General features: G+C 35.5%; 1 protein-coding gene across 5 annotated transcripts in view; it reads right to left on the minus strand.

Moving 5' to 3' along the window:
• WDR7 (WD repeat domain 7) overlaps nt 1-27,150 on the minus strand; it is a 353,598-nt gene that overhangs the window by 222,781 nt on the left and 103,667 nt on the right. For 4 of the 5 annotated variants that reach the window (XM_049619906.1, XM_049619908.1, XM_049619907.1 and 1 more), the window contains 2 exons: nt 10,264-10,382; nt 8,220-8,343 (listed from right to left, as the gene is read on the minus strand). In XM_049619906.1, the coding sequence (XP_049475863.1) occupies nt 8,220-8,343; nt 10,264-10,382 (243 nt within the window). Of the gene's footprint in view, nt 1-8,219; nt 8,344-10,263; nt 10,383-13,170; nt 13,270-27,150 lie in introns of all 5 variants that reach the window. The other variant, XM_049619910.1, reaches the window with a different exon arrangement.

Here is a 27,150-nt window from a genome sequence, read left to right on the forward strand (position 1 = left end):
AGCCACATCATCATTTCTCAGTAAAATGTAAAGTCTTTTCAGAAGGCTTACAGAAAAAGAGCTGCGATCATAGCATGGACATTAACCGTAAGCAACAATTTTCAAAAACAACAAGCAATACCACAGGAGGTTGCAATTGTTTTCGCCTCTAAATCAAGCAAAGGAAAATCTTTTCAAGTGATGGGTAAGTTGTATAGAGCAAACACAGAAAATATGTACAGAAAAATTACAAAAATACTAACTATTGTTACAGATGACTGGATTGGCATTTAACAGGCTGAAAGAAACCAGATCAATCTCAATCTCACTGGGGTCAATTCGGGTGCTCAAACCAATAAAACAAATTTTTTTCTTTATGTTTGTGTACCAGAGGTGCTAAAATATTAACCAAGTCTGCAAATGTCATGCACAATAAAACCATTTATAAATATTAAAACACTTATTCGTATCAAAATCTGCTTAACAAAAATAGATAGCAGAAGTAATAAATCATTAGGATGATACTTAGGAAGAATAAAACATAAAATACCATTCTTCCCCCAAAAAGCAAGACAAAGCAGGGAAGAATGGATTTGGCAAAGATCATCTTAGTATACTTTGATCATTTTAATCCCAGAAATTATAAGCAATAGTCGAACAAAATCTATAATTAGCTATTACAATCAAAATATTACAGGTAAAATAGGTTCACATAATGTTCTTGTAATAACTCTAAGTTACTGTTTTACTTCCAAACTGTAAACTATTCTGTCACATGCAGATCACAAGAAGACTTCGAACTAAAATATTAAAACCATGAACTTACACAGAATATCCAGTCAACAAAGATAATAAAATTAGAAATATGGCATAAAATTACAAATGTCTCACAATCCAATCAAAATTGGATTTGTACGTGCATATTAAGCGTCTAGGGTTTAAAACATCACAAGATAATCAACGCTGCTTTTTGTTCTGTAAAAACAAGTTGAACAGGACTCTGAGCACCTGTACTGGAATAATCTGTACTGGAATAAGGAAAATTTCTATTTAAAAGCTTACTAGACACTTGTTCTATTACAAAGACATGTTCCGGTATTCGTGTGCAGTGTTTTGTAAAGTACTTTATTTCCATTAGCATTATAAATTTTTGTTCCTCAGCAAATCAGCAAGAGACTAATGGCACAAATCAATATCATACTCTTCATAGCAACTAATATTAGGTCATTTATTATAGCAAAGGCCACTAGAAACTCGGCTAAAGGTATATCAGGCATTTCCATTTGAACACCATTTTTTAACAATGTGTCACAGGTTGAGTGAGTTTTTCTTTTATAAGGTAGTCTTCATAGGCTTAAGTGCCTCCAACTTCTTAGAGCAGGTAGAAATGTAAGAACACCTCAAAAAAAGTCAGCCATGCCTCCTAGGGGTCTTACCACCAACGACAACTCTCTAGAGGTGACCAATTTCTGTGCTGAAGGGAGCGAGACAGAGAGGCTTGTGAATAAGAGAAGTAAGGAGGGCACAAGAAAATAACTAACATTATTTCAAATCTTTTGGGCTCCAGAAGCTTTTCCACAGGGGCCAATGGAATGAGCGAAAGAAGCATTCAAGGAGTCCCACACTTAAAGGAACCCCCAATCCCTCACCGGGACGCAAGGAAGAAATTACGGAATTTCCTCCTGCCCCACTCCTGCTTTGTTCCAGAGGGAGGAGACCGTCACGGGGGACTCCTAGGGATGACCAGAAACCAGGTGACACAGGACTTCCCTGCCAGCGTGAAGTTCCCTCATCCTGTGGAGTTTCTAAGCTACAGCATTTCCTGATGGCAGAGTTCTGTTTACTTAGAGGTAAAGTCTAAATAACCAATCGATCCGGTAATGCTTTCAGTTTTAAATTTGCCATTTTACTTCTCTCATTTCCAAGACTTGTAAAAAGGATTTAAGGACAATTACAAGAATATTACATATCACCTCAAAGAACTCAAGTCACATGGAACTAAAGGATTTTCCTTTAAATAGTTGTGACTGATTAAAAAGAAATTGTGTTACTCTATTAGGTTAGTAGCCAAATATAGATAAGTACAACAGTTTAATGCTGCTAAATACATGATCAGTCTAGAGTGCTTAAACTTAAGCCCCACAGTTTGACACTCTAGAAGAAAAAAGAGAAACAAATCCCTTTGGTCCTGACTTAACACTGCAAACAGATACAACACAGATACAGTGCGCTTTGCATAATACAGTCTTGAGATGTTCCCTTCTGCCTCTCAATATCAGAATTTCCACAGAACATCAAGTACTTTTTCTATAGATCATGGTGCCATAATTCAATACTTTCCCTTTCTAATCCTGATGCACACTCCCTTCCAGCTGGCTCTGTGAACACAACGAGGTAACAACCACAGATATTTCTGGGGAAACCTCGCCCTTTCCTTTCAGCTGATTGACAAAGTAGGCACTAAGTACACAAGGGCTGCTTTAGAATTTTCAGTTCTTCATGAGCAACCAAATGGTTTTCCCTTTTGTTCCCCAATGTTAATTAGAATATTTTTTCTGAAGAAGAGAGATACGCACCCAGAATGCAACAAAAGACCTGAGAAAGTAGTCAAGGAAGCAGAACGTGAAAAGCCAACAGAGACACCACAAAGTGTTTACACTAAAGTTTAGGGATTTTTGTCCCCCCCCCCCCCAATCAGAGAGCTCTTACTCTCAGCCAATTTACTCTTATTTTATATTTAACTCAAATAAGTTTGGCTGCCTGGCTTCCACACTCCTGGGACACTGAAAACAGTAAATTAGCCATCAGGGCAGAGAAGCACTTAGGGGTGAGAAAAAACAGCCCACCAGCAAAAATTGGAAATAATTCCCAGATAATAAAAAAGGAAGAAGGAAAGTTATTTTTAAAAATATGAAACGTGAGAGGCAATTCAGTCTGGGTCCCTTAGGTTAAGATAAACAGGTCCACTCTCTTCGATAAGCAAATGGCGGTAATTTTACAGCACGGGCCAAAACAATAACTCTGGTCTTTGAGAAGAGGTTTAAAAAGCCAGAGACACGTTGAAATATTTCAACAAAAAGGTTAACATTGTTTAAAAAATCCAAGCATTCAGTGACTTTTAAACCCTCAGTTATCTAGAAAATCATTTCTTAGAAGGCTGTTAGAGAATTCCAAAAAACTGAGGCATACATAAAAAATAAAGGAAGGAATGTTGTGTAGTTTAAGGCCTCTGGGAGTGGCGGAGAGAGACTCATTTAAATCATATTTAGCGAACCCCGTCCTATCCCTTCCCCCTCCTTTCCCCAGCAAACCTTGAAAATACCTGCCTACCAAAGAATACATTAATATTTAAATCTTTACTGACTGCAGATGCTTCCCCACAACCTCTACAATATACACTTCCGCCATCTTACCTTCTTGTGTATTGTTGGTCCATCCACATATGTGCTCAGAATGACCACTACCTTATAATCATCAGAAAAGTGACTTCAATTCCAGGTTAAAATAGGTACTACAGTGTGGCTTGTTGAAAGTCAGACCCAAATCGTTTACCACGAGTGTCTTTCACTGAACAAAGAAATCCTATTCTGTTTCCAAGGGGGATAAAAAAGACGAGCCTAACCCTGGTAACCTTAACACAAAAGGAAGCTAAAAAGGCAGGGACTCGATAAGAACAAAGGATTGTTCTTTCTGATGACATCAATACGTATTAAACACGATGTGTTACACATCCTTCTATCAATACCTGAGATGATAAATTTGCAAATTAATACTACATTGGTCATAACTGCATAAAATTACAATAGCACCCTCTTTAGAAGAGATTTTGATTTATATAATGGTAGTAACTTTTATGTGTTTAATGTTTCTGAAATTAAAGGAGGAGATGAGCCACGGTGCGCAAGCAGAATACAACGTACGAGAAATAATTACGCTTGTGACCTCATGCCCTATAAGGTCACTCTGCATCATAGGCCAAAGGAAATCAGGAACCATCAGCATTTACCTCCGAGTGGTCACTGCCTGGAATGAAGGGCAAGCGTGGGTATATTTCATAAACCAGCAGGAGCTTGACCTCATAAAAAAGTCAATTATCAAAATGCTACATGTAGAATGTCACAAAAAGAAATATATAAAAGTGGGTTCCGCAAAATATCTTCCCTTCAAAATAAATCTGAGACAACTTAAACAGTTCATTTTCATCTGAATCGTAACACGTGTCACAAGGCAACATTAATCCTTTGTTAGTAAAAAGAATCCGCAGAATTTATAAAAAGTATCTTGTAACATAAAACATTATAAATACATGCTAAAGAGTGACAACTCAAAATATTTACAATATGTACGTAAGTCACTATCACAAGAATGTATGCAATATTTATAATTCCAGTCCTGTTACCAGTACAGTAAGAATCACAATACACTTATGCACAGATTTTCTATCAAAAATTAGGCATCAAAAGTTTACATACTGCCTGCATTTGTAAGGGATAAAATGTTTCCTAACACGTTCTGGGACAGGGCTCCATCACCTGAAGCAAAATTCTCACATCACTCAATTAGGACTTGGTTTTTATGAACATTTGTGAACTGGCTTTTCAGTTAAGGCAGACGATTGCTCCTTTTTCCTCCCTAGTGATTTCTGGTCTACGGCCAGAATCGCTGAGCAATATAAATTCACGTGAATTCTGAGGCAGTGACAATAACGAGAACAAAACTCCAGAAACCAGCAGAGCAGAGGAAAGGGGACAGCCGGCCAACATTCACTAGGTGTGTAATATACTGTGCCGGATGCTGTACAGAAGTTCCTCCTTGAACGCTCTCAACAGCCCTAAGAAAAGCAACTGGCTTCTGGCCCACAGCTTTCCTGAGGTTCTCAGAAAACCCACACGGGGCTTTTATTGCATAATGTACCTAAATAACATTCCAGAAGACCCCAGTCAGTATGACCAGTTGGCTTGTCATCTTAGTCCCAGCTCAGTGACTTACTGGCTGTGAAGTGAGAGAAAGGTACTTCCCACTTTAAACCTCAGGCTCCAGATCTCTAAGGCAAAGGACGATCACAGTCCATCAGCCTGGTATGACATTCTGCTCTTCAAGCAAAAGCATTTTCAGAGTCTCAGACAAATATCTAACAAAGGGACTCTTAGATCAAGCTCAGTCATAAGTCAGGAGCTGCCAATACCGCATTGGGAATTATTGCACATTTTTAAATGCTTAGGATGATTAAATTATAAGAAAATATCTGATGAATGATGTATTTTACCAGATACAGCGCTTAATATTTTACCTACTTGAGTAAGAAGACTCCTGTGCTAAAAATAGGTTTTAGGTTTCTAAAAGAACATTTTATGCTGTTAGCTTGCCACGAGAATCATCTCCTCAAACATTAATGACCATGGTAGACGCGATTTCACTACAAGCATGTTATGGCAGGTGTGGGCTGTCCACCAGCTGGCTCCATAACCTTTTGATCCCTCTGGACAGCAAATCTGTTCAGCAGCCCTATGTGGTCATTTCTCATTTGTTGTACGCTTTCTTCTCCTTTCACACTTTCAGAATCCTTACTCCCTCAGCTTGACATTCTTTTATTAAAATAGAAAGCTCCCAGTAAAGCAAACTAAAACTAATTTTATACTCAGGCAATGTAAAAGTTCCAGAATAGATTAATATATGATAGCAAGAGTTGTTAGTGCAAGCTGTTTTAGTCACAGGGAGAATACATGTTTATTCTTTCACTAAAAATACAATAACATTAAGTGAAAAGATTAAAATTTTAAGTAAGCCAGCATTCCATTAATTAATAAAGTACTCCAGGATATTGTAACTAAATATGAAGGACTATAATTTACATACATGGAAAGGTTGAAATCTGACCTAAGAACAACCTAGTTTATACTTCAACGATGACGGGAACCATTACAGAGTAATTTTCTTACAGTTACATTTCAGATTCATTTTGTTGTTGTTAACTTTAATACGGCTAGAAATTACAGTCTGAAATCAGGAGTAGCTAAGGCACATATCTACTCATTCTTCTATCCCCACCGCCACTTTAAGATCTAAGGCTGCTGGTTAAGACAATAAGTTTTGTAGTCTGACAGTCACTTAGTAACTGAGGGACCTTAAGAAAGTTCTTTAATCTCTCTTGGCCTCAACTAACTCATCTGGTGGGGGAGTGGGGGGTGGGCAGTGACACTAGTCCCTAGTTTACAGGCTTACTGCAGTGGTTTAATGAAATAACACAGACCAGGCACTTAGCAAAAGCCTGACAGAGAAAGTGTTCAATTAATGGTAGGTATTGTGATTATTTTCCTTATACCGTATCCTCTCTGGACCCTCTAATAGACCTCTCACCTAGCAACATATACATTCTTATCATTGTTTCAGGGAGTAATTTGTGACTACATTACACTTTTATCTTGTAGCAAACTCATTCTCTTCTTTCCAGGAAAATAAAACAAAATGGCATTCACCACCATTGTTAATGGGACCTCTCTTCCCAAACTGTCAAGAATACACTGCATGCATCTTCGGTGTTTTTCATAGACCTTTCTAGGTAGTCCGTAATCAAGCCTTAGAAATACCTTCTATTCCACTCTATCTACATCTAGGTCTGGGTCCCCTCTCCCCTCCATAGTAGCTGCCCAACTACTCATTCTGCTTCAGCCCACTCTCCCACTGCAGTCCATTCCAAATAAAGGTGTCCGGAAATGGTTTCTCAATATTTCCGTAATAGCGTTCTCCTTTCAAAAGGACCTCCGATGATTTGCTAATGTTTCCTCTTCAATGTAGTCCACAGTATTTTACTCATAGTTTGTCCTTAAATTGAGGCATCTTTTATTCAATAAAGTTTATGATGAGCTGATGAGCTGTTTTCCAGAATATTATAAAACTAATAGCCACAAGTTACTGAACAAATAGCACTGTTCAGGGCTCTTCAAATACTAGAGTCACCACTGACAAACAGCTGGTAGAGTTATACCAGTTATAATAATTATAGTCCTTTTGGGATCCTGTTTTCACATCCTTCTTGTACTATCATGTATTGTCTGTCTTGACACGTATAGTGAGCATCTTATTACCAAGAATTTCGTATTGGCAAAAATCATTTAAAACGAAGCCACCTGAAACCCAGGCCAAATTTTCAAAGTAAAAAGTTTTAAAAGTTTCATTAAGAATTTAACCAAAATAAAATAAAATAAAATAAAATAAAATAAAATAAAACTGATTTTGTTTTATACTGCATTTGACCTAGCAGCATGATTACAAAGATTTTATGCTGCAAAAAATATGCAAACCCTTCAAGAACTTTTCCCAAGGTCTTTCCCAATCCGTTCAATTTTCTTCTAAAAGATCTTCACGAATTTTCTTTCTTAACAGTACACTGGTCTAACTCTACCCAATCTTTATTTCTTAAGAATTCACAATTCCAACTTCAACTTGGAAAGGATCTACCTTCTACTGCACTTGCATATCATCAGATCACCACACGCTGGCATCCACAAGCATAATAATGCAACAGAGACAGATGCTACTGTTTAAATAGAGTAGGATTTTTGATTGGGATTAATTTTATAAGAGGGGCACCCGGTGGCTCAGTCAGTTAAGCGTCCAACTCCTGATTTCAGCTCTGGTCATGATCTCACAGTTTGTGAGATGGAGCGTTGAGTCAGACTCTGCACTGACAGTGCAGAACCTGCTTGGGGTCCTCTCTTTCTCCTTCTCTCTCTCTCTCTCTCTGCCCTTCCCCTGAGTGCGCTAAGTAAATAAATAAACATTAAAAAAAAAAAAAAAAGAGGTCAGTCCATTAGAGAATATTCTGATATATATTTTTTAAATCAGGGGCGCCTAGGTGGCTCAGTTGGTTGAGCGGCAGACCCGCTCAGGTCATGATCTCACAGCTCCTAGTTCGAGCCCCACGTCGGGCTCTGTGCTGACAGCTCAGAGCCTGAAGCCTGCTTCAGATTCTGTATCTGCCCCTTCCCTGTTCATGCTCGCTCTCTCTCTCTCAAAAATAAATAAACATTTTTTTTAAAAAATAAAAAATAAAAAATAAAATAAAATAAAACTCCAAACCATAGGGATTTGGAAAATGAATGCATAGAATTCAAAGATCCCTTATTGTGACTTTCAATGACTCACTTTTGTTGATAAGTAGTAGTGAGCATATCTGTGAGTTTAGTACTTTCTTCGTACCTAAGCGTCGGAAATCGATAAGCTTTGTAGAGAACTCTTACGTGATATGACATGGTCCATATACTGAGGTAAGTACGGGGCCCAGGCATCAATGGCTTCCTTCCGTCCCGCTTGCTCAATTCTTCTCAGTTCAGCTAGAAGCAGGGCCTGCGCGGCTTCTCTGACCTGAACAGGAAACAGATCCAAATGAAAAAAACAGAAAGCAGATCAGTTGGTGAGGTGTTTAAAAACTGGAAAGTTCATAACGAAATGAAGCTAGAAAATGTACAAGTCACATTAATTTACGGGAGAAAAACTACAGACCAAATAGTGAATTAAGTATTTAAAGTAGAATAAATTGGATGTGAGCAAATGAAAGACATTTTAATGAATGAGCTCACTGAAAAATATTTTAACACTAATAGACAGAATATGTGAACATTTACGCAGCGTTGGGTTTAAAACTTCATTTTCCAAAGCCTTTGAAACATTCTTGCACTTTCATTTAGCATTTTCACTTTAAAATTTCCATGTCATTGATCCCGTTGAGAGTCACTGTTAGAACTGTTAAATGTATCTTCCCTTTTAGCCTGAAGAAATCTAACCTTATCTAGTGAGTTTCTTTGTATGATATATGCTAAATCGGTATTGTTTATACAAACGTATGTATAACTCCGCACGATTCCTGTGTCCCTAAGACGTGCTTAAACAATTTGTTTTCAACAAATAAGCAAAGTACATTCTTGTGTACTAATATTAGTTCTATAGAAGGAAACTAGTTGTCAAAGTTACATCATCCCAGTTTTTCCTTCAATGCGGCACACAACTTTTATTTTGCAGTTTTAGTGTTCTTTTGGCAAATTACCACAAAGCACAGAGTCAAAGAAGCTAGTCAATTGTCAAGTGGTGTATCAATCAATTTATTAACTCTTCATAACTGAAAACGTAACTCAGCAGTGTCTGATAAGAGTTTAAATAAAAACTGTTTTTAATTATAACTGATTTTTGAAGTGAATTCAAAAACAATTCAATGCAAAACCATGAAGATTTTAGTATGGTGCGATTCCCCTTGGAGATGAGGGAAGGGAAACCAGATGCAGGGAATATCTATATTTTGAGAAGTTCAAAATCTTGAATGATACAAACTGCTATAGCTAGACAGGTCAAATGCCGTAATAAAGGAAATCTCTATAAAACATTTCCAAGTTCCTGGTGATATTATTTTCCAAGCAGTATCTAATACAGCAGAAGTCCATTAACACAAAATAACAGCTACCATTTATTGAGCTCCTACCATGTGTCAGGCTCTGTACTTACTGTTTCACTTGCATTATCTGATTTGATCCTGACAGCAATCCCATGAGGAATATATTATCATCCCCACTTTACAAATGAGCTTCAAACAGGTTAAGTAAATTGCCCAGGGTCACAAAGTTAATAATTGGCAGAACTGATATTTAAACCCAGGTCTCTTCGAATTCCAAAGACTTTTATTATAACACAGTACCTTCCACTGGACAATGGCTATTCACTCAGAATTTGATTGGTGTAATTACAACTCAGTGTGTGATTTGGGGGGAGGTATATGTGAGCATGGATGTATGTGTACAATCCATACAAAAACCAATACTTAAACAGTTCTATGAAGTATTTGAAAGCTTTTGTCAAATATTCACTGCATTAAAAAGTAAATTTGCAAGCTGTAACATTACTGTTTGGTATACAAACTGAGGAAAAAAAAATCAGAAACCCATATTTTCTGTCACATGATAAACTGGTGAAAAGAAATTAGATAAGTATTAACCATTTCATCTCAAATTTACACATGTCTAGGGCGCCTGGGTGGCTCAATCGGTTAAGCATCCGACTTCGGCTCAGGTCATGATCTTATGGCTTGTGAGTTCGAGCCCCGCATTGGGCTCTGTGCTGACAGCTCAGAGCCTAGAGCCTGCTTCAGATTCTGTGTCTTTGTCTCTCTCTCTGCCCCTCCCCCGCTCACACTCTGTCTCTCTCTGTCTCTCAAAAATAAATAAACATTAAAAAAAAATTTACACATGTCTAATGCGTTCATGTTTTTGTTTTCTAGCCATATCACAACAACGTTACCTCCAAGCATCGATCTTGCCATCTCCGAGCCAGCATCTCTAGAAGTGGAGGCCTAAACTTGTCCAATCCCAGCAGGTCTGGCAGCATAACACAATGCATAGCAGCCAACTGACTCCATCCTGTTAAAATGTAACATAGTATAAATACTTTAAACATTTTGGCATTCCCTAAAGATTTTTCTTCAAATATACCAAAAACCAAAAAAAAAAAAAAAAAAAAGGGGGGGGGGGGCAAATGTGCTAAATTGTATTGTTAAGGATTTCCACTTTTATTAGATATTTTATACAAAGAATTATATCAAATATAGTTCATCTCTAAATCAAGTAATTGGTACTTATAAGAACTTTCAAAGTCTTAAATAAAAATAAATTTCCTCATAAAGTACATTCAAATTCTACAAGGAAAACAAATTTCTAAACAGTCCCTCGAAGATAAAATATATTCAGGGTTGAGAAAGTGTAGAAATAAACATGTACTAGAGTAATAGACTTAAAACCACTTTCAGTTAAAAGGGCATTCACACAGATATCCAAAGATAAGTTCATGTCACTTAAGGCCTGGCCATCTGTGTATGACCACCTTATCAGTCAACAGAGATGTCTTCTCTTGTCTGTCACAGGGCCTTTAATTAATACTTATCAACCTCTTTTCTTACAAAGTGAACCAGATATTTAATCACAATCATAACTGAGTAACATAACATCAACTTTGAGGGGAAATATGAATTCAGACATTTCATAAAATAAAAACTGGGTAATCTAAAATTTACAAAATCTTAAGCATCATTAACTTTAATTTATGGGAATAAAAGTTATTTTTTCCAAAATTCTAATCCATAATATGAAACTTAAGTATATGAAGAAAACAAACACTGTAAGTCACTCCAATGTCTAAAAGCAACACTACCCAGACATTCTCATATAGTCATTTCAACCCTGTTTTAAAGGTGTCTGAAAAATATATACACAATAAATGCTTCAGTCTTCCCAAATCACGCATGAAGCCGCTATTAATCCACAATAATTACCATAACACCTCTGGGGATAATATTTAAAGAAAAATGACCAAGAATGAATGCAAAAAGAATTGTCTATTACCATATACAAGCTGGGTTATCTGTGATCGCAGAATTTTAACAAATCAACGTTTTGAAGTAATCTAAACTGTAGTCTTCTAAAACAACAAGAACCCAGGGTGCCTGTGTGGCTCTGTCGGTTAGGCGTCCAACTTTGGCTCAGGTCATGATCTCACGGTTCATGAGTTTGAGCCCTGCATCAGGCTCTGTGCTGACAGCTCAGAGCCTGGAGCCTGCTTCAGATTCTGTGTCTCCCTCTCCCGTCCCGTCTCCTGCTTGCGCGCTCTCTCTCTCAAAATAAATAAACATTAAAAAAATAATAAAAATTTAAAAAATAAAATAATAAGAACCCTACCATAAAATTCAAAACTATTATTGGGATTGTTAAAAAAAGAGAGAGAGAGAGAGAGAGAGAGAGAGAGGGAGAGAGAGAGAGGGAGAGAGAGAGAGAGAGAGGGAGAGAAAGGGGGAGAAGGAGAATGAGTGACAGATAAGCCACCTATCTAAAAATTCATCCTTTCAATAAGAAAATTCTCATCAACTGAGAATATATGATTACATAACTTAGGTGATGAGCACATACATTTTAGATTACAATTTCTTTCCAAAGAGGATATATATACATATATAGAGGATATGTACATATATATCTATACACACGCAAATATATATGGAAACATAAGTTACCACCTAATAATTTCTTTAAGTGCTTTAATGTCTCATGAAAGTATGAAGTGTATTTATGAGCTAAATTTTAATAGGATAATGATTCTCACCATGGTCCAAAGTCAACAACTTTTTTTTTGAACAAATTACTATCTTTCGCAATAGCTTAACAAACATGACCCTAACTATTTTTGCTAAAACCCAGTCTTAACATACTAACCTTAGTACATGCCTATGACAGGGAAGCCAAACAAAAACTAAGTTATACTTTGGTGTTCCTGTGTTTTCTTTCCAAACGAGTGCTACTTAGAACATGAGCTCTCTATGCTTAATGGATATTGTACCATTCTTTCCAGTTGAATGGACTGGTAATGCTGCTTTTTAATAGAGTCCGAATCAATCTGGGTTATGTTTGAGATTTTGTAAATTTCCTCCTTTTTATATTATACGTCCTGGTGAAGGCTGAGCCCATGATGAAGAGAGTGGATGTAAGTCAGAGCTCACAAGTTCTGCTAGGCTTCCAGGCAGTATAAATAATCCTCATGGGAAAAAAAGGTTTGTGGATTCCATTCACATTTTCAGAGCTCCAAACATACTTGCAACTAGTCTAAGTCCACAGGGATAATATGGTAGTCTAACTACATCTTAAAAATTGAAATTATGGATTTTTGCCTCATCCAGAAACAGAAACAGTAAGGAGGATAAACAGGTGAATTCCTCACAGTCTGTAATCACTGGTGCTAATCAACATTCTGAAGACTTTTCATATGAGAATGTAGAGAGGCCCCTCACATCTCCCCCTCACCTCAGAGTAATGGTACATGCAAAATAAAATCATTAGTTCTAACACCAGAGATCACATGACAAACATCACTATGAAAACCAATCCACCTTTTAATATCTACTTCACATCAAAGATTGGCATCTCTGCCCTTCTTTAACATCATTCTAGATTACAAGAAACACAATTATGCCAGCCACGAGTAGCATTACATTTTCGTAACTGGTCCTCAGCACTGACATTAGCAAATCAAGTTATAAAACGGAAACTTTAGGATATCACATATAACAAAACAGATAAATGTATAAATTAGATAAAAAGAACATGTCATATCAGAATAAAGCACAGACTGAAAGGGAGTTGTTAGAAAGTTGAGAGAGAATACCTTCATTTACTAAGAAACAGGTATGTAAAGCAGGAGTAGAAGCAGGGTCAGAGCCAGAGTGATCAGCATCAGACCGAGCGGAAATGACAGGAGCAGGAACTTGCAGAGAAAACAGAAGAAATAAAGAGGAGAGAATTGAGGTACAGCAGCTTCTGAAAAAAACCTCAGTATTAGTGAAGAATGAAAAACAAAATTAGCAAAATATAGTAAATGGAGAACTGAAAAATGATGTTTTAATCAGAAGGGCATGATCGTCAAGGATTACAGCAAGGAAATGATACATCTGGACAGTAACCACATTGTAGTTCAAATTCTATTTAATATTCAAATTGATCAATGTATCAGCTAATATAAAAAACAGTTCTAAAACAACTAAGGCTACAATGAAAAAATGACAGACATTAAGGATTAGCAAAAATATAATCCAATTTTTAAAATGTACCACATACTGAAAAGTTTTTGCTGGTCTTCATATTGTCGATTACATTTTTCTAATAATTTATTTCCTAACTTTACGTGTAAGTTATTTTCTTAACATCTGAAACCAACATCCACTGAGATCATTTCAATTTTCCACACTCATTTTATAAAAATACAATTTAAAACATACCAACTTGTATAGAATATGTGTTCTTTTGTGAGAAGAACCCTAACATAGCTTCATTCTTTGACGTTTAAAAAATATTTTTTATGATACAAATGCTTTATATTATAAAAATAATTACTGAGTGTTCTAATCCTTATATAATACATGCAACAACCCGCACCCCACACCCCCAAAAAGTAATGTTACCAGGAAAATGTTTCAGCTTAAATTATCATATGAAAAGGCAAAAAGACCGTATGGCACACACATTCTACAACTGGAGGTCAATGTTAAGATTTAGAGGTCACCATTTGACACTTCCTTCCTATGGAGAAATTACCATATGTCATGCACAAGCATCTTCAAATTAATCCCTCTCCTTTCTTCTGTCATTGAACAGCAATAGGTTTGGGCTCCTGAACAGATTAAGCATTGTCCACTGAATGATATGTTTGTTTTTCATGCAGTGAAGTTCCTTTGTAGCTACAGGACAGCTGCATGAAAACAACTTTTCATAATTTCCACACAAATGCGTCATAATGTCAATCAGGCACGCGTGAGGTGGTAAACAGCACAACTAAGAGAAGCACATGAACAGTAATAAAAAGCAGGAAATCCAACTCCATAAACCCTAAGAAGCACATCTTGCACATATGAAAGTTTCATTTGGGAAATTATATATTTTTTTTTATTATCACAGGCCTGTTTTTTGTTCCTTATGAAATTAAAATGACTTTATAATGTTATGTTTATGAAAAACACAGAGCTTTTAATTGCATATTTCATAAGATCTTCAAGAATTCTATTGTAATCTTATAAAGAAATCTCAAATATTTCTATGTTCCACTTAATAAATTTTTCATTTTTTAAATCATTTTTAATTACGAATTCAGTTATTATGGCCTAGAAAATATTCACTTCCTTATGCAAAAAAGTTGGCAAGCCTGGCTGGCGAAGAGAAAATTGTCAGGCTTTAGCTTTCATGCTACCAAAATTGTTGACAAAGTTCCTCTGGTGATTTTCAACAAGTGGGACTTTTTTCCTTTTTAAGAGAAATTATAGAAAAGGAGAAATTATCATCATCCTTCAAAAGGCTGTGGTAACTGTATCTGATTTTTCTCTTAAGTGAGAGGACACCAGAATTAGAACGTGAGGAAATTCAATACAAATGAATAAAACTGCAGGACAGAGTGACCATTACCCTAGCCAGGACAAATAAGTAGTGGGACAAAAGCACATCTTCTCTAAGTCATAGCATAAAGGAAAGCAGAAATGCTACTGAGGAAACTGCTAGAATAAGTAATAATAGGTCTTAATAGAATAATGTTCAATAAATGTAAGTTTATTTTTATAATATATGTAAGTTTGTTTTTAAAAATCTCTGCATCACCAAAAAATATTTCATTCAGCCTACTTCATAACTAAAACTGCAGAATCTAGAACTACTTTCATAATTAATTGAGAATACTCAAATTCTACTTGAGCTTTCAAAACTGTTCACACACAGAAAAAAAAATCAGCAACAGAAATTTAAAAAGTACTACTTCTAAAATAAAAAGCTCAAGATTTAATGACAAATAAAAATCTGAAGAGGTCATATGTAGCACTGAGTATTAAAAATTTATACCATAAAGCATAAATGAGCATTTGGTTTCTTAAAGCGGCAATGATAATGATCAACTGGCTTTCTCTTATTAAGGATTTAGTAAAACTTAAGGGCAAAGTCTCAATGCAACTTTCAGTGATGACAGAAGTGGCATAAGTTCTATTAGTTTACCTAGGAAATTTCCTTAATTTCGCAGCTAAGAGCCTCTTTGACTACTTACTATCACATGAACAGATAGGCAAAGATAAACGAACCCATGGGGTTAACACACACGTGCACACATGCGCTCTCGCTTTCCATTAGATAGCATATATACATGTACGATACCCAGGGTTTTCTGTTTTTGAATAAGCCTATTTCAGTCTTCATATGAAATCGGACTCTGAATTCCAGTGTTCCCTACTGCCATTGTGACATGAAGAATGTATCAAGGACAGAAAGTGAACTTACTTTAGGTAGCAAGTTATTGGTCTAAACCTCATTGGCCTCCTGGTACAAGAACACAAATAGCCCTTTCAATACATTTTTTAGGCGGAAAAAAAAAATCTAGAAGATAAAGATTTCTGTAAAACCAAACGCAATGCTTAAAGAAGTTTTTCCAAAGCTTAACACTAATAAATAATGAACACTATTTAATAATGAATCACTTTATCTAAAGAGCTGTGTGATAATCATGAAGCGTGGAGAGGGGTGGATAGAGGAGAAGGAGGCGTTCCACACTAAGTCTTCCATCCAAGAGAGATCTTAGAGTAACATCTGCCCTTTTATAAACTTCCTTTATGTCTACACTTCTATGTCTCAGGGAGTTGAGCATTCTCATCATCTTTTAAATCAACATGAAGCATTAGGATAAATTGTTGATCAAGCAGTCTACAGAAAAAAGGGTTTCCTTAAAACACCATGGAGAAAGAGCACAAAAAGTCTAACGGCAATAAGGAAGTACAAAGGTCCAGGAAATAGAGAGGATAAGCACCTACCGTAAAGCAGAACGAATTAACAGCCCAAGATGCTGTTCTGACAGATATACATCAAGGCAAAATAACAAGTGCTGATAATGTTTGAAAAATAGTAACTCTACTTAACCTATAGATCACCACTGGATTATATCAGACTTGGAATAAGTTCAGATGCAATGACTTGGCTTATAACTCCAGCCAGTGTTCAAAAAATAAAACTTAAAAAAATGTTTAAAAATCCCACTTCTGTAAAAGGTCTCCTTCATTACTAATATCCAAAACACATAAATGAGCTAAGACCCAAAACAATGGGGGCTGGGGGGAAGAGTCTGAAGTTTACTGCAGTGAAAGTAAGGCTATTAAAATTTTCTATTTCATTTAATTAACAATAAGCCCCTACTATGTGCCAGATATTGGGCTAAGCATACAAAGTCTCATAAAGATTAGCCAAAGTTACTTGGTTACTGAGAGTCTGGCAGGAAAAGCAAATAACTAATTAAAATATTATCATAAATTACACTTGTCTGAATCTCCTCCGTTACATAGAAGCTCCTTGAAGGCAGAGATTTGTTATATCAGCCTTGTAGATTCAGCACCTAGTTACTGACATACTGACACTAGAAACATAGAGAGAAGGTATCTATAGATCCATTCATTCAAGTATTTATTGAGTACCTTCTGTGTACCAGTCACTGTTCAAAGCACTTGTGCCAAATTAGTGAACAGAAAGAACAAAAGTCTGTCCTTTGAGCTTCCAAAGACCAAAGTTACATGCCAATTTTTATTAAAAGGCATGTAAATTCAAACACAAAATTTTAAGGAGTCTTCAGGTCCATCCAATAACCTGATATATGTACTCCATATATGTTTCTTGCTATAGACCCTGGAAAAAGATGGTGAGAAATTATTGGGTAATTTACATAAATGATTCCTGAAATAATTTAACAATGACTACTTCCTACTTCAAGTTTAGACAACCTAAATTAAATACATTTCTGAAAAATAAAACAGCAGATATCGTTACATAACCTTAGAACCTTAAATTGCTTAGATTTGCTTCCACACCTACCACTGAGTAAAGACACAACTACCAGCATAGACACAGGGTCACAATCAAGATAAGCACTAGAGACACAGACCAAAGACTTATGCCATGAGATTACTGAATTGATCAAGAGAAGTACAGTACGTCAGAATGTAGAGAAGCCTAAAGCGATGGGCAGATTTAGGGCTGTATAACCATGAACAAAAAGTTAGTTTGACATCTCTGATCCCTTTCTCAAGTGAGATGTTTTATAAAGCACACAATTGAGTATCTAATAAATAAAAACTGTCTCTATCAAAAAGTACATGACTTGTCTATAAATGTTAATTATTGGCAAAGACTGAATTAACAAGCCCACTGCTAGACAAAATAAACCTCCTGTGAAGAAATTATTTTCCAATGAAATACCCTGATAATGTGTATGAGAAATTATGTTAGCTGAACTCTCCAGATCATCTTTATTCTCAGATCCAAATGTCTATGAAAGGTCCAATCCCCAGCTAAAGTCTTTACTCTGTATAGATTATTTTGCAGCTGAACAAGTATTAGCCGACATGTAAGTGACAGTTTATCGAAAAGGAGCATATTCATGTTTGCAATCCAGCTTGAAAAATGGATTGTGAGTCAATGTGCACTGCAGTGGGAGTCAGGAAAAGAAAACATAAGGAGAGGAAAAGGTTTAAAAGAAAACCAAGGTAAGAGAAGTCAGAGCAGAAAGACGAAATATAATACCCTAACTGTTGAACTGTAGTCCAAGAACTCAGAGCTTTTGTCCATTCTCTGACCACTTCTTATCCTAAACTGGTTGTTTTATGTTCATGAGTTATCTACTAGATATATAGATATAGATACAGATACAGATATAGATATAGATATAGATATATAGATACACACACACACACACACACACACACACACACACACACTACTTAAGAGAGTATACATCAGAATAATCTTTCTAATGTCCTAAATAGAGATGTTTGGAGAAAAAAGTGCTCAACAATTTTTTTGTTAAAGAGATAATTACTCCATATTTTCAATATTCAAATCGAAAGTGGGTTTCCTGATGCCATCCTAAAATATTTTACCATAACTCTCACTACACGTTGCTAACCTTTATTTACTTTAAAAGATAAGCGTCTGTGCTATTCCAAATGGAAACTCCTAAGTCTACCTTAAATAAATGCTTTAGAAAAAGACTCAATTCTCTTCACTACTCTCAAAACATGATGCTTTATGAGAGAAGCAACATTAAAGCTTTCCTACTGTAACATTCTCAGAACTGACCAAGTGAGTAAACTGAATACTGTAATGGTGGTGAAGTACACAATGTATCGTGACAATGTCACAAATTACGCTGGACCCCTTGTATCTGCTGCTATGGTTACAGAGGGAGAAAACTGTCATCCAAGAAGAAACATCAACTATAAAGAATAATAATGAAGATGGTAATGATGAGGACAACAAATAAAATCTCTAACAGGCACTGGTCTCAAATGAAGCTCTAAACTAATTAAATGAAGGAGAGTGTGGCCTGCCACTGATTTGTACTGTATAATCTGGATGATATTTTCAGTGGATTTAGAACAAAAATACGTGTTATTGTAGAAAAAGCACAGATCTAGAGTTAAAAGGTGCTATTGTATCCTAATCATACCTCCATAACTAACCATATTTTAAGTCAGTCTTTTAGCTTTGTGAACCCGTTTCCATTTCTCCCTGAAGTAATGGCTATAAAAATATTACAACACTATGTAACATAAAGAATATTTACCTTGGGGTGCCTGGGTGGCTCAGTTGGATAAGCATACGACCTCAGCTCAGGTCATGATCTTGCAGTTCATGGGTTCAAGCCCTGCATCAGGCTTTGTGCTGACAGCTCAGAGCCTGGAGCTTGCCTCAGATTCTGTGTTTCCCTCTCTCTCTGCCCCTCCCCTGCACATGCTCATGCCCATGCTCTGTCTCTCTCTCAAAAATAAATAAACATTAAAAAAATAAAAGAATATTTACTTTATGAAGTAATAGTATATTTAGAACATTTTGGAGGCACCTGGGTGGTTGAGTCAGTGAAGCATCCGACGCCTGATTTCAGCTCAGGTCATGATCTCATGGTTCATGGGTTCAAGCTCCACATGGGGCTCTGTACTGACAGCGCACAGTCTACTTGGGATTCTCTCCCTCCCTCTCTCTGACCCTCCCACGTGCTCGCTCGCTCTCTTTCTCTCTCCTCCTCTCTCTCTCTCTCTCAAAATAAATAAATAAACTAAAAAAAAAAATGTTTAAAGTAAAGGGAGAGGACCTTCCACTTCTGGCCAAGATGGAGTAACATGAAATAGACTTATAATCCCATCTAAAATAACCCCCACCCCAAAAATACATAAAAAACCAATAGTTTCAAGCCACTGGACATCAAATGATGATGGACTAAAAGTGAGGAGTTGGGAGACAAACAGCTCTATGATTACCCCCATTTATTGCCTTGTTGGGAGTTTCTAGACCAACATATAGGAAAGAGGATTTAGGAAGAGCCCAACAGTTTCCCTGAGCTAAGGAGACAGAGCTGAGAGTCTCAGGAAACCAGAGCAGCCAGAATCCACAGGAAGAGAAGAGAACTTCAAAGATCAAGGTTCTTCAGAGGTCCCCCTCAAATATTCAGCAGAGCACAATCAGTTCATGTGTGTGAGGAAACTACTAAAGTATATGTGTGTTGCTCCCACTAGCCAGACTGGAAAATTCAGAATTCATGGGGTACCAGATACTCAGGAAGGTCTGGCCCGAGTAATGGGAAATTAGCCTTAGACAGAACATGACTGCACACCCACCTAACAAATCATAAAAGCAAGACCAGAAAAAGATCAAACTGCTTCCAAGTAACTTAACTGCATCCAGAATATAGCTTAAAATTTTTTTATAACAATATAAAAATATTCAGTACCCAACAAGGTGAAATTCAAATATCTGCCACTTAACAATGATTACCAGGCACACAAAGAAGCAGGAAAGTACAGTCCATAATGAGGAGAGGAAAAGTCAATTAAAAACAACCCCAAACTGACAGAGATGTCAAAATTATCAAATAAGAGTATTAAAACAGTTATTATAACTGTAATTCATATATTGAAAAAAGTTACATAGAGACAATGAGAATATAAACAAAAAGACCCAATTCAAAATTGTGAACATGAAAATCATAATATCTGAGATGAAAAATACACTGATTGGGCTTAATAGCAGTTTGGATATTGCTAGAAAATATGAATGAACTTGAAGACATTGCAACAGAAACTACCTAATCAAAACACAGAGAGGAAAAAAATCCAAAAATAAAGCATCAATGAGCTATGAAACAATTTCAAGTGGACTAATGTACATATAATTTGAGTCCAATAAAGAGAGAAGAGAGGAGAGAAAAGAAAGATTAGTTGGAGAAATAATGGTGAGAAATGTTTTAACTTAATAAAAACTACAAAAATAAGCTTAATAAACCGCAACCACAAGAAACATAAAACTACACCAAGAAGCCTCATAAGCAAATGGCTCAAAACCAAATAAAGAGAAAATCTTTACAACAAGTAGTAAAAAAAACTTTTTAAATGTTAGTTATATACAGAGATAGATACAAATGGCATCAGATTTCTTGTTAAAAACAATGCAAATGAGAAGACAATAAAGTATCATTTCTAAAGTACTGAAAGATACAAATGGTCAACGTAGAATTCTATACCAAAAAAATATCTTCCAAAGTCAAAAGCAAATAAAGATGTTTTCAGACATAAAGCTGAAAGAACAGCAGACCTTCACTACAAGAAATGTTAAAGCAAGTACTTTAGACAGAAAAAAAAAAAAATTATACCAGATAAAAATCCAGATCTATACAAAGGAATGAAGAGCAGCAAAAATGGTAATTACATAGGTAAATATATATGGTCTTTGTCTATTTAAATCTCCATAAAATACAACTGACTATTAAATAATAGTGATATTTAAGGTTTATAATATACAAAAATGTAAATTACAAGACAAAAATCGCACAAAGGCCAGGAAGTAAAAAATGCAAGTAAAACATTTTACAATTTTTATATTTAATGTTAAATGGTAGGGGCACCTGACTGGCTCAGTCAGTTAAGCATCCAACTTTGGCTCAGGTCATGATCTTTGATTGTTCAGAGTTCAGAGCCCGTGTCAGGCTCTATGCTGACAGCTCAGAGCCTGGAGCCTGTTTCAGATTGTCTCCCTCCTTCCCTCTCTCTCTCTGCCCCTCCCTGACTCACTCTCTCTCAAAAATAAACATTAAAAAAATTTTTTTAAATGTTAAATGGTAATAATACCACTTAAAGGCACACTGTGATAAGTTAAAAATCTATGTAAACTAAACTCTAAAATTGCCACTAAAATAACAAAAATTTAGCTTATAAGCCAATAAAGGAGATAAAGTGATATAATAAAAAAAAAGATTCCATTAATCTGAAAAACAGCAGAAAAAGGAAAAGAAGGAACAAAGAACAAATGAGACAAGGAGAAAAAGAGCAGAAAGATGGACTCAAACCTAACCATGTCAACAAACACATTAAATGTAAGTGGTTTAAACACTACAGTTAAAAAGCAGGCCATGTTGTCTATAAAGAAACACACTTTAAATGTAAAGATGCAAAATGGGTGAAAAGTAAAAGGATGGAAAAATATACACCATGCTAATAATAGTAACCAAAAAATGCTAAAATGGTTATATTATTATAAACAAAGTAGATTTTCAAAGCAAAAGCAAAAGATATTATCAAGGATAAAGAGATCATTTCATGAGACAAGTAAAAACAAAAAAAAAGTCAGTAAGAAATAACAATTCTAAAGGTTTATGTGCCTAATAAGAGAGATTCATAAAACATGAAGCAAAAACTAATATACAGATGCAAGGAGGAATAAAAAAAATCCACAATCACTGCTAGACTACTCAGGAAAAGAAAGAAAATTCATAAATTATAAATAACAGAAATTGGAGAGGGGATATCTTTTCAAATCCTACATATAGGATATTAAAAGAAAAATAAGAGAATATTAAACTTTTTGCCAATAACTTTGACACAAACTACCAAAGTTCACTCAAGATGAAATAATAATTAAAAAAGAAAAACATCTAAATAACCCTAATCTATTAAAACATCCAAATTTGCAGTTAAGACCCTTCCCATAGAGAAAACTCCAGGTCTACATACTTTCACTAGTGCATTAGATCAAACAACTAAGAAATAATATCATTCCTACACAAACCCTTCCAGAAAACACACACACACAAAAGGATAACATGCTAACTCCACCATTATACTGTTACAAAACTGAACAAAGAACATTAACAGAAATGAAAATTGTAGACCAAAATCCCTCATAAATGTAACAAACTCTTAACAAATTTTAGCAAATTATATCCAACAATCCAGAAGAAGAATAATTCATCATGACCAAGTGTGGTCTACCCTAGGATCACAAGGTTGTTTTAAAATTCAAAAGTTCATGTACTTTGTCTTAAGAAAGTAAAGGAGAAAACTCATTTGTTAATTTCAAAAGATGCAGAAAAACCATGTGACCAAGTCTAACATCATAAAAAATTTCTCAACAAACTAAGAAGAGAAGGTAACTTCCTTAACATCCTCCTCATCTAAGAAGAACCTGCAGCTAACATCATACTTAATAAAGACTGAATGCTTTAACCCATGGTTGGGAACAGGCAAAGATGTCTACTCTGACTTCTTCAATTCAACATCATGCTCTAACTCCTTATCTGTGCAATAAGGTAAGAAAAATAAAATGCACTGTCTCAAAAGAGGTAAAATTGTCTTTATTCACAGATGACATTATTTTGGGCATATACTCTGAAGAAAGGAGGGATAAAAATTGGTAAGTAACCACCCATGTTAGAAAGTTAAAAAAAAAAAAAGCCTACTAAATCCAAAGAATGTAGAAGAGCTGACTTCAGTGAAGTTGGAAAAAATATGCACTAGAAAGGATACACAAAGACACAGCGGATTCATTAAAATAACTAATAAGGTCCATAAGCCCCTGATGAGACTGATAAAAAAAAGAAAGAAGATACAAATGATTAACATAAGAAATAAAAATGGTGACATCACTACAGATATTAAAGAAATTTAAAAGATAATATATTTTCCTAGGACAGCAAATTTAAAAGAACTGGAAAAATCACTGAATATGAATTAATGAAACAGACACAAGAGCAGAAAATTTGAAGTGTCACATGACAATGAGAGAAATTAAACCCAGAATTTAAAAACTTCCCACCAAGAAAACCTCTAGATCTAAATCCAACCAATTCTGCTGCACATTTATGGAAGAGATAATGCCAATCTTATTCAAATTCTACCTGAATAGAAAAGGAGGAAAGATCCCTTAATCAACTTTTTGAACCTTGAGTAATGTAATACTTTATAAGGGCATCAGAAGAAAGGACAACTTTCTTCTGGGAAAAAAATTATATATATATACACACACACACATACATACACACATACACACACACATACACACACTGCAACTATATAAGACAATAATGCATCACAACAGATTAAAAGGAAAAATTATATATTCATCTCAAGATAGAAAAAGCATGATAAAACCCAACATACACTGAAGATAAACACTTAGCAAAGGAATAATGGAGAGTTAATTTCTTAGAGATTACCAGTAAGAAGCATATGGGAAATATCAGAATTATGAAAGCTTAGACATTTTCCCTTTGGGAAAACATTGGGAATAGAAAAAGTATCCCATATGACTGTCCATATAATCCAACTAATCTACAAATAAAGTATTACAAACAATAGTTGCATTTAGCATGACTGCTTGATACAAGGTCAATATACAAAAATCATCTGCATTTCTGTGCCAGAGGCACAGAAAACAAAATATTCAATACCAGTTACAAGAATATTTTTAAAATCCATATCTAGGAATAAATCTAAAGTATGTAAGACCTCTACACAGAAAACTCTAAGAGTTAACATAGCTATATCAGACCTAAAAAAAATAGGAATAGGGCTGAGTTGAATATGTTAAATATATTGAATGAATGAATCCCACAAAGATACTAATTCTCCCCAAACTCATCTACAAATTCAATAAAATGGCAGTTGAAATCATAACAGGTTTTTGTAACAATTAACAAACTAGCTTTAAACTGACAACTGAGAAATTCAAAGAAACAAGCATAGCCATAACATGATTTAAGAATAAGGTGGAAAGACTTGATCTACTGAATACCAAGTTTTATTACAAAGCTACAGTAATTAAGGCAAAAGGATACACAAGCAAATCAATGGGCACAAACAGTCCCAGGAACAAATCAAATCAAAGAATATTTAATGGGGGCGCCTGGGTGGCTCAGTCAGTTAAGCGCTCAGGTCATGATCTCATGGTTTGTGAGGTTTGTGAGTTCAAACCCTGCGTTGAGCTCTGTGCTGTCAGTGCCTGCCCGGGATTCTCTCTCTCTCCAAGAACATTTTATTTATGCCAAAGGTGGCACTGCAAAGCAGTGGGGAATGAATCGTCTCTTTAATAAATCATGCTGGACTAATATGGTATCATATGGAGGAAAAAAACGAAACAGGACCCCTGTTTCCCTTTATACCCAGAACTGAATTCTAGGCAGATTGGAGATCTAAATAAAAAGGGGAAAACAAAAAATCTCCTAAGACAGAATGGCCTCGTGATATCAGGGTAACTTCTAAACAGGACACAAAAATATTAATCATAAATGAAAAAAAAATGTTATATTACATTCCACTGAAATGGAGAGTGCTGAATTTCAAAGATAGGCATGAAAGGCAAATAAATATTTACATATAACAGAGGGCTCATATTAAGGACAGTCACAGATCAACCCTTACAAGTCATGTTTTTAAAGACAACCTAATAGATACACAAGTTGGACAGGCACTTCACAAAAGAACATATAAATATGAGCAATATACATACAAAAAAGTGTTCGACCTTAATGGAAACTGGGGAATGTAAATTAAACATACGAGAGCCTACTATACACACACCAAGATGGCTAAAGTGAAAAAGATGGAAAATATTCAGGGTTGGCCAGCATATCTCACCGGTGGTGTATGGGAGTTCTTGCCCCATATCCTAGCCAATGCAGCATTTTCCATCTTTTCCACATTAGCCATTTTGAGGGATCCGTATTAGTCACTCACTTAGGAAGACATGACAACATCTGCTAAAGCTGAAGATAAACATATGCAGAAATCCCACTTTTAGTTATAGACACAACAGAAGTACTCATAAGGTACATTAAGATCCAAATGCAAGAATGTTCATGGAATTATTTATGAAAAACAAAAACTGGAAATAATTCAAATGGTTATTGATAGGAAAATGGAGAAACTGTGGTCTATTCATTCAACAGAATACACTACTCCAATAAAAATGAACAATGAAAATGAATAAACTTTAGTCAGATGCAACATCATCGATAAATCTCACAAAAGAAGCCAAATACAAAACGATACATAACTCCACGCCTGACTGAATTTATATAAAATTCAAAACACAGACAAAATTAAATAGTGTTTAGGGATTTAAACTTAGATGGGTATAACTATAAAGGAAAGAAAAGAAGGAATTTCCCAGAAGTCAAGATAGTAGTGACCTTTGGAAGGGGGCATATGATTGGGAGGGAACATACCAGCAACTTCTGGAGCCCTGGCAAAGTTCGATTTCTTGTCCAACGCCATAGTTACAAGAGTGTTCAGCATGTAAAAGGACTCACTGAGCTAGATATTTCTGTTCTGTGCACTTTTCTGTACATATATTTCACACATACACAAGTATAAAGCTGTCCAACCAAAACTTTTCTATAACACACAGTTATAATAGTTTATATCAAGTTTAATCAGAGGAAGGGCAACAAGAGGGGTGAATACATAGGGTTGGAATAAAGGATGGGAGGGAGTTGAGAATGTGGGAGCTTTTCTTCCATAATGGGAAGCCAACAGACAAGTACTTAAACTGAAAAGCGGGCATATATTTAAAGACAGTAAATACTAAATAATAAGCTAAGAGAGAAAAAAGTACTTGTCCTAGGGAAGGGAAAAAATTGTAGATAAAAAGTTAGAGGCCTATTGTTTATCTAACAAATCTTGTAGAACTATTCACGGACTCTTTAAACCCGAAAAAACAAAACAAAAACAAAACCTATGGAAAAAAGAAGACCCTGAAAGTCAGCATTTACAAGCAGAACCTTCAGCATCCCATCTCCTGCTCACTTCTTCACTTCTATCACATTCTGAGAGCCAGCATTAACGCTCGGCCTGAAGGGAAACTCTCAGCAGACCTGACCCCCAACTCTGGTTGCCTCATTTGCTACTCTTAAAATGAATATAAAAGATAATAATGGAAAAGAAACGCAACATTCACTTCCACCTCCTACTGAAAAAGAAAGCTATAGACAAAAGTTAAAGTATATAATAATGTAAACAAAAAGAAAGGATTTCCACTTGTGGATTACAAGGCATGAGCCGCTGGTAAAGAGCAGAAGAGCTACAGTATGAAAATGTGAATTTCAACATTTCTAAATGTAGTTTAAAAATAGGTATCACTTTTAAACTCAGCACACACAATTAACACACTAGTGTTGTCAAGTTAAGGTGCCCCTAATGCATAAAAATTAGGTCAAAGACAGTACAATAAAATTATGTGAAATATGCTCATTTATCAATTTCTAAATAAACCTGATTTATTTTTAACTGACACCTTAATTATCCACATTTAC

This window comes from Panthera uncia (assembly GCF_023721935.1).
Source record: "Panthera uncia isolate 11264 chromosome D3 unlocalized genomic scaffold, Puncia_PCG_1.0 HiC_scaffold_8, whole genome shotgun sequence".
Lineage (NCBI taxonomy): Eukaryota > Metazoa > Chordata > Mammalia > Carnivora > Felidae > Panthera > Panthera uncia.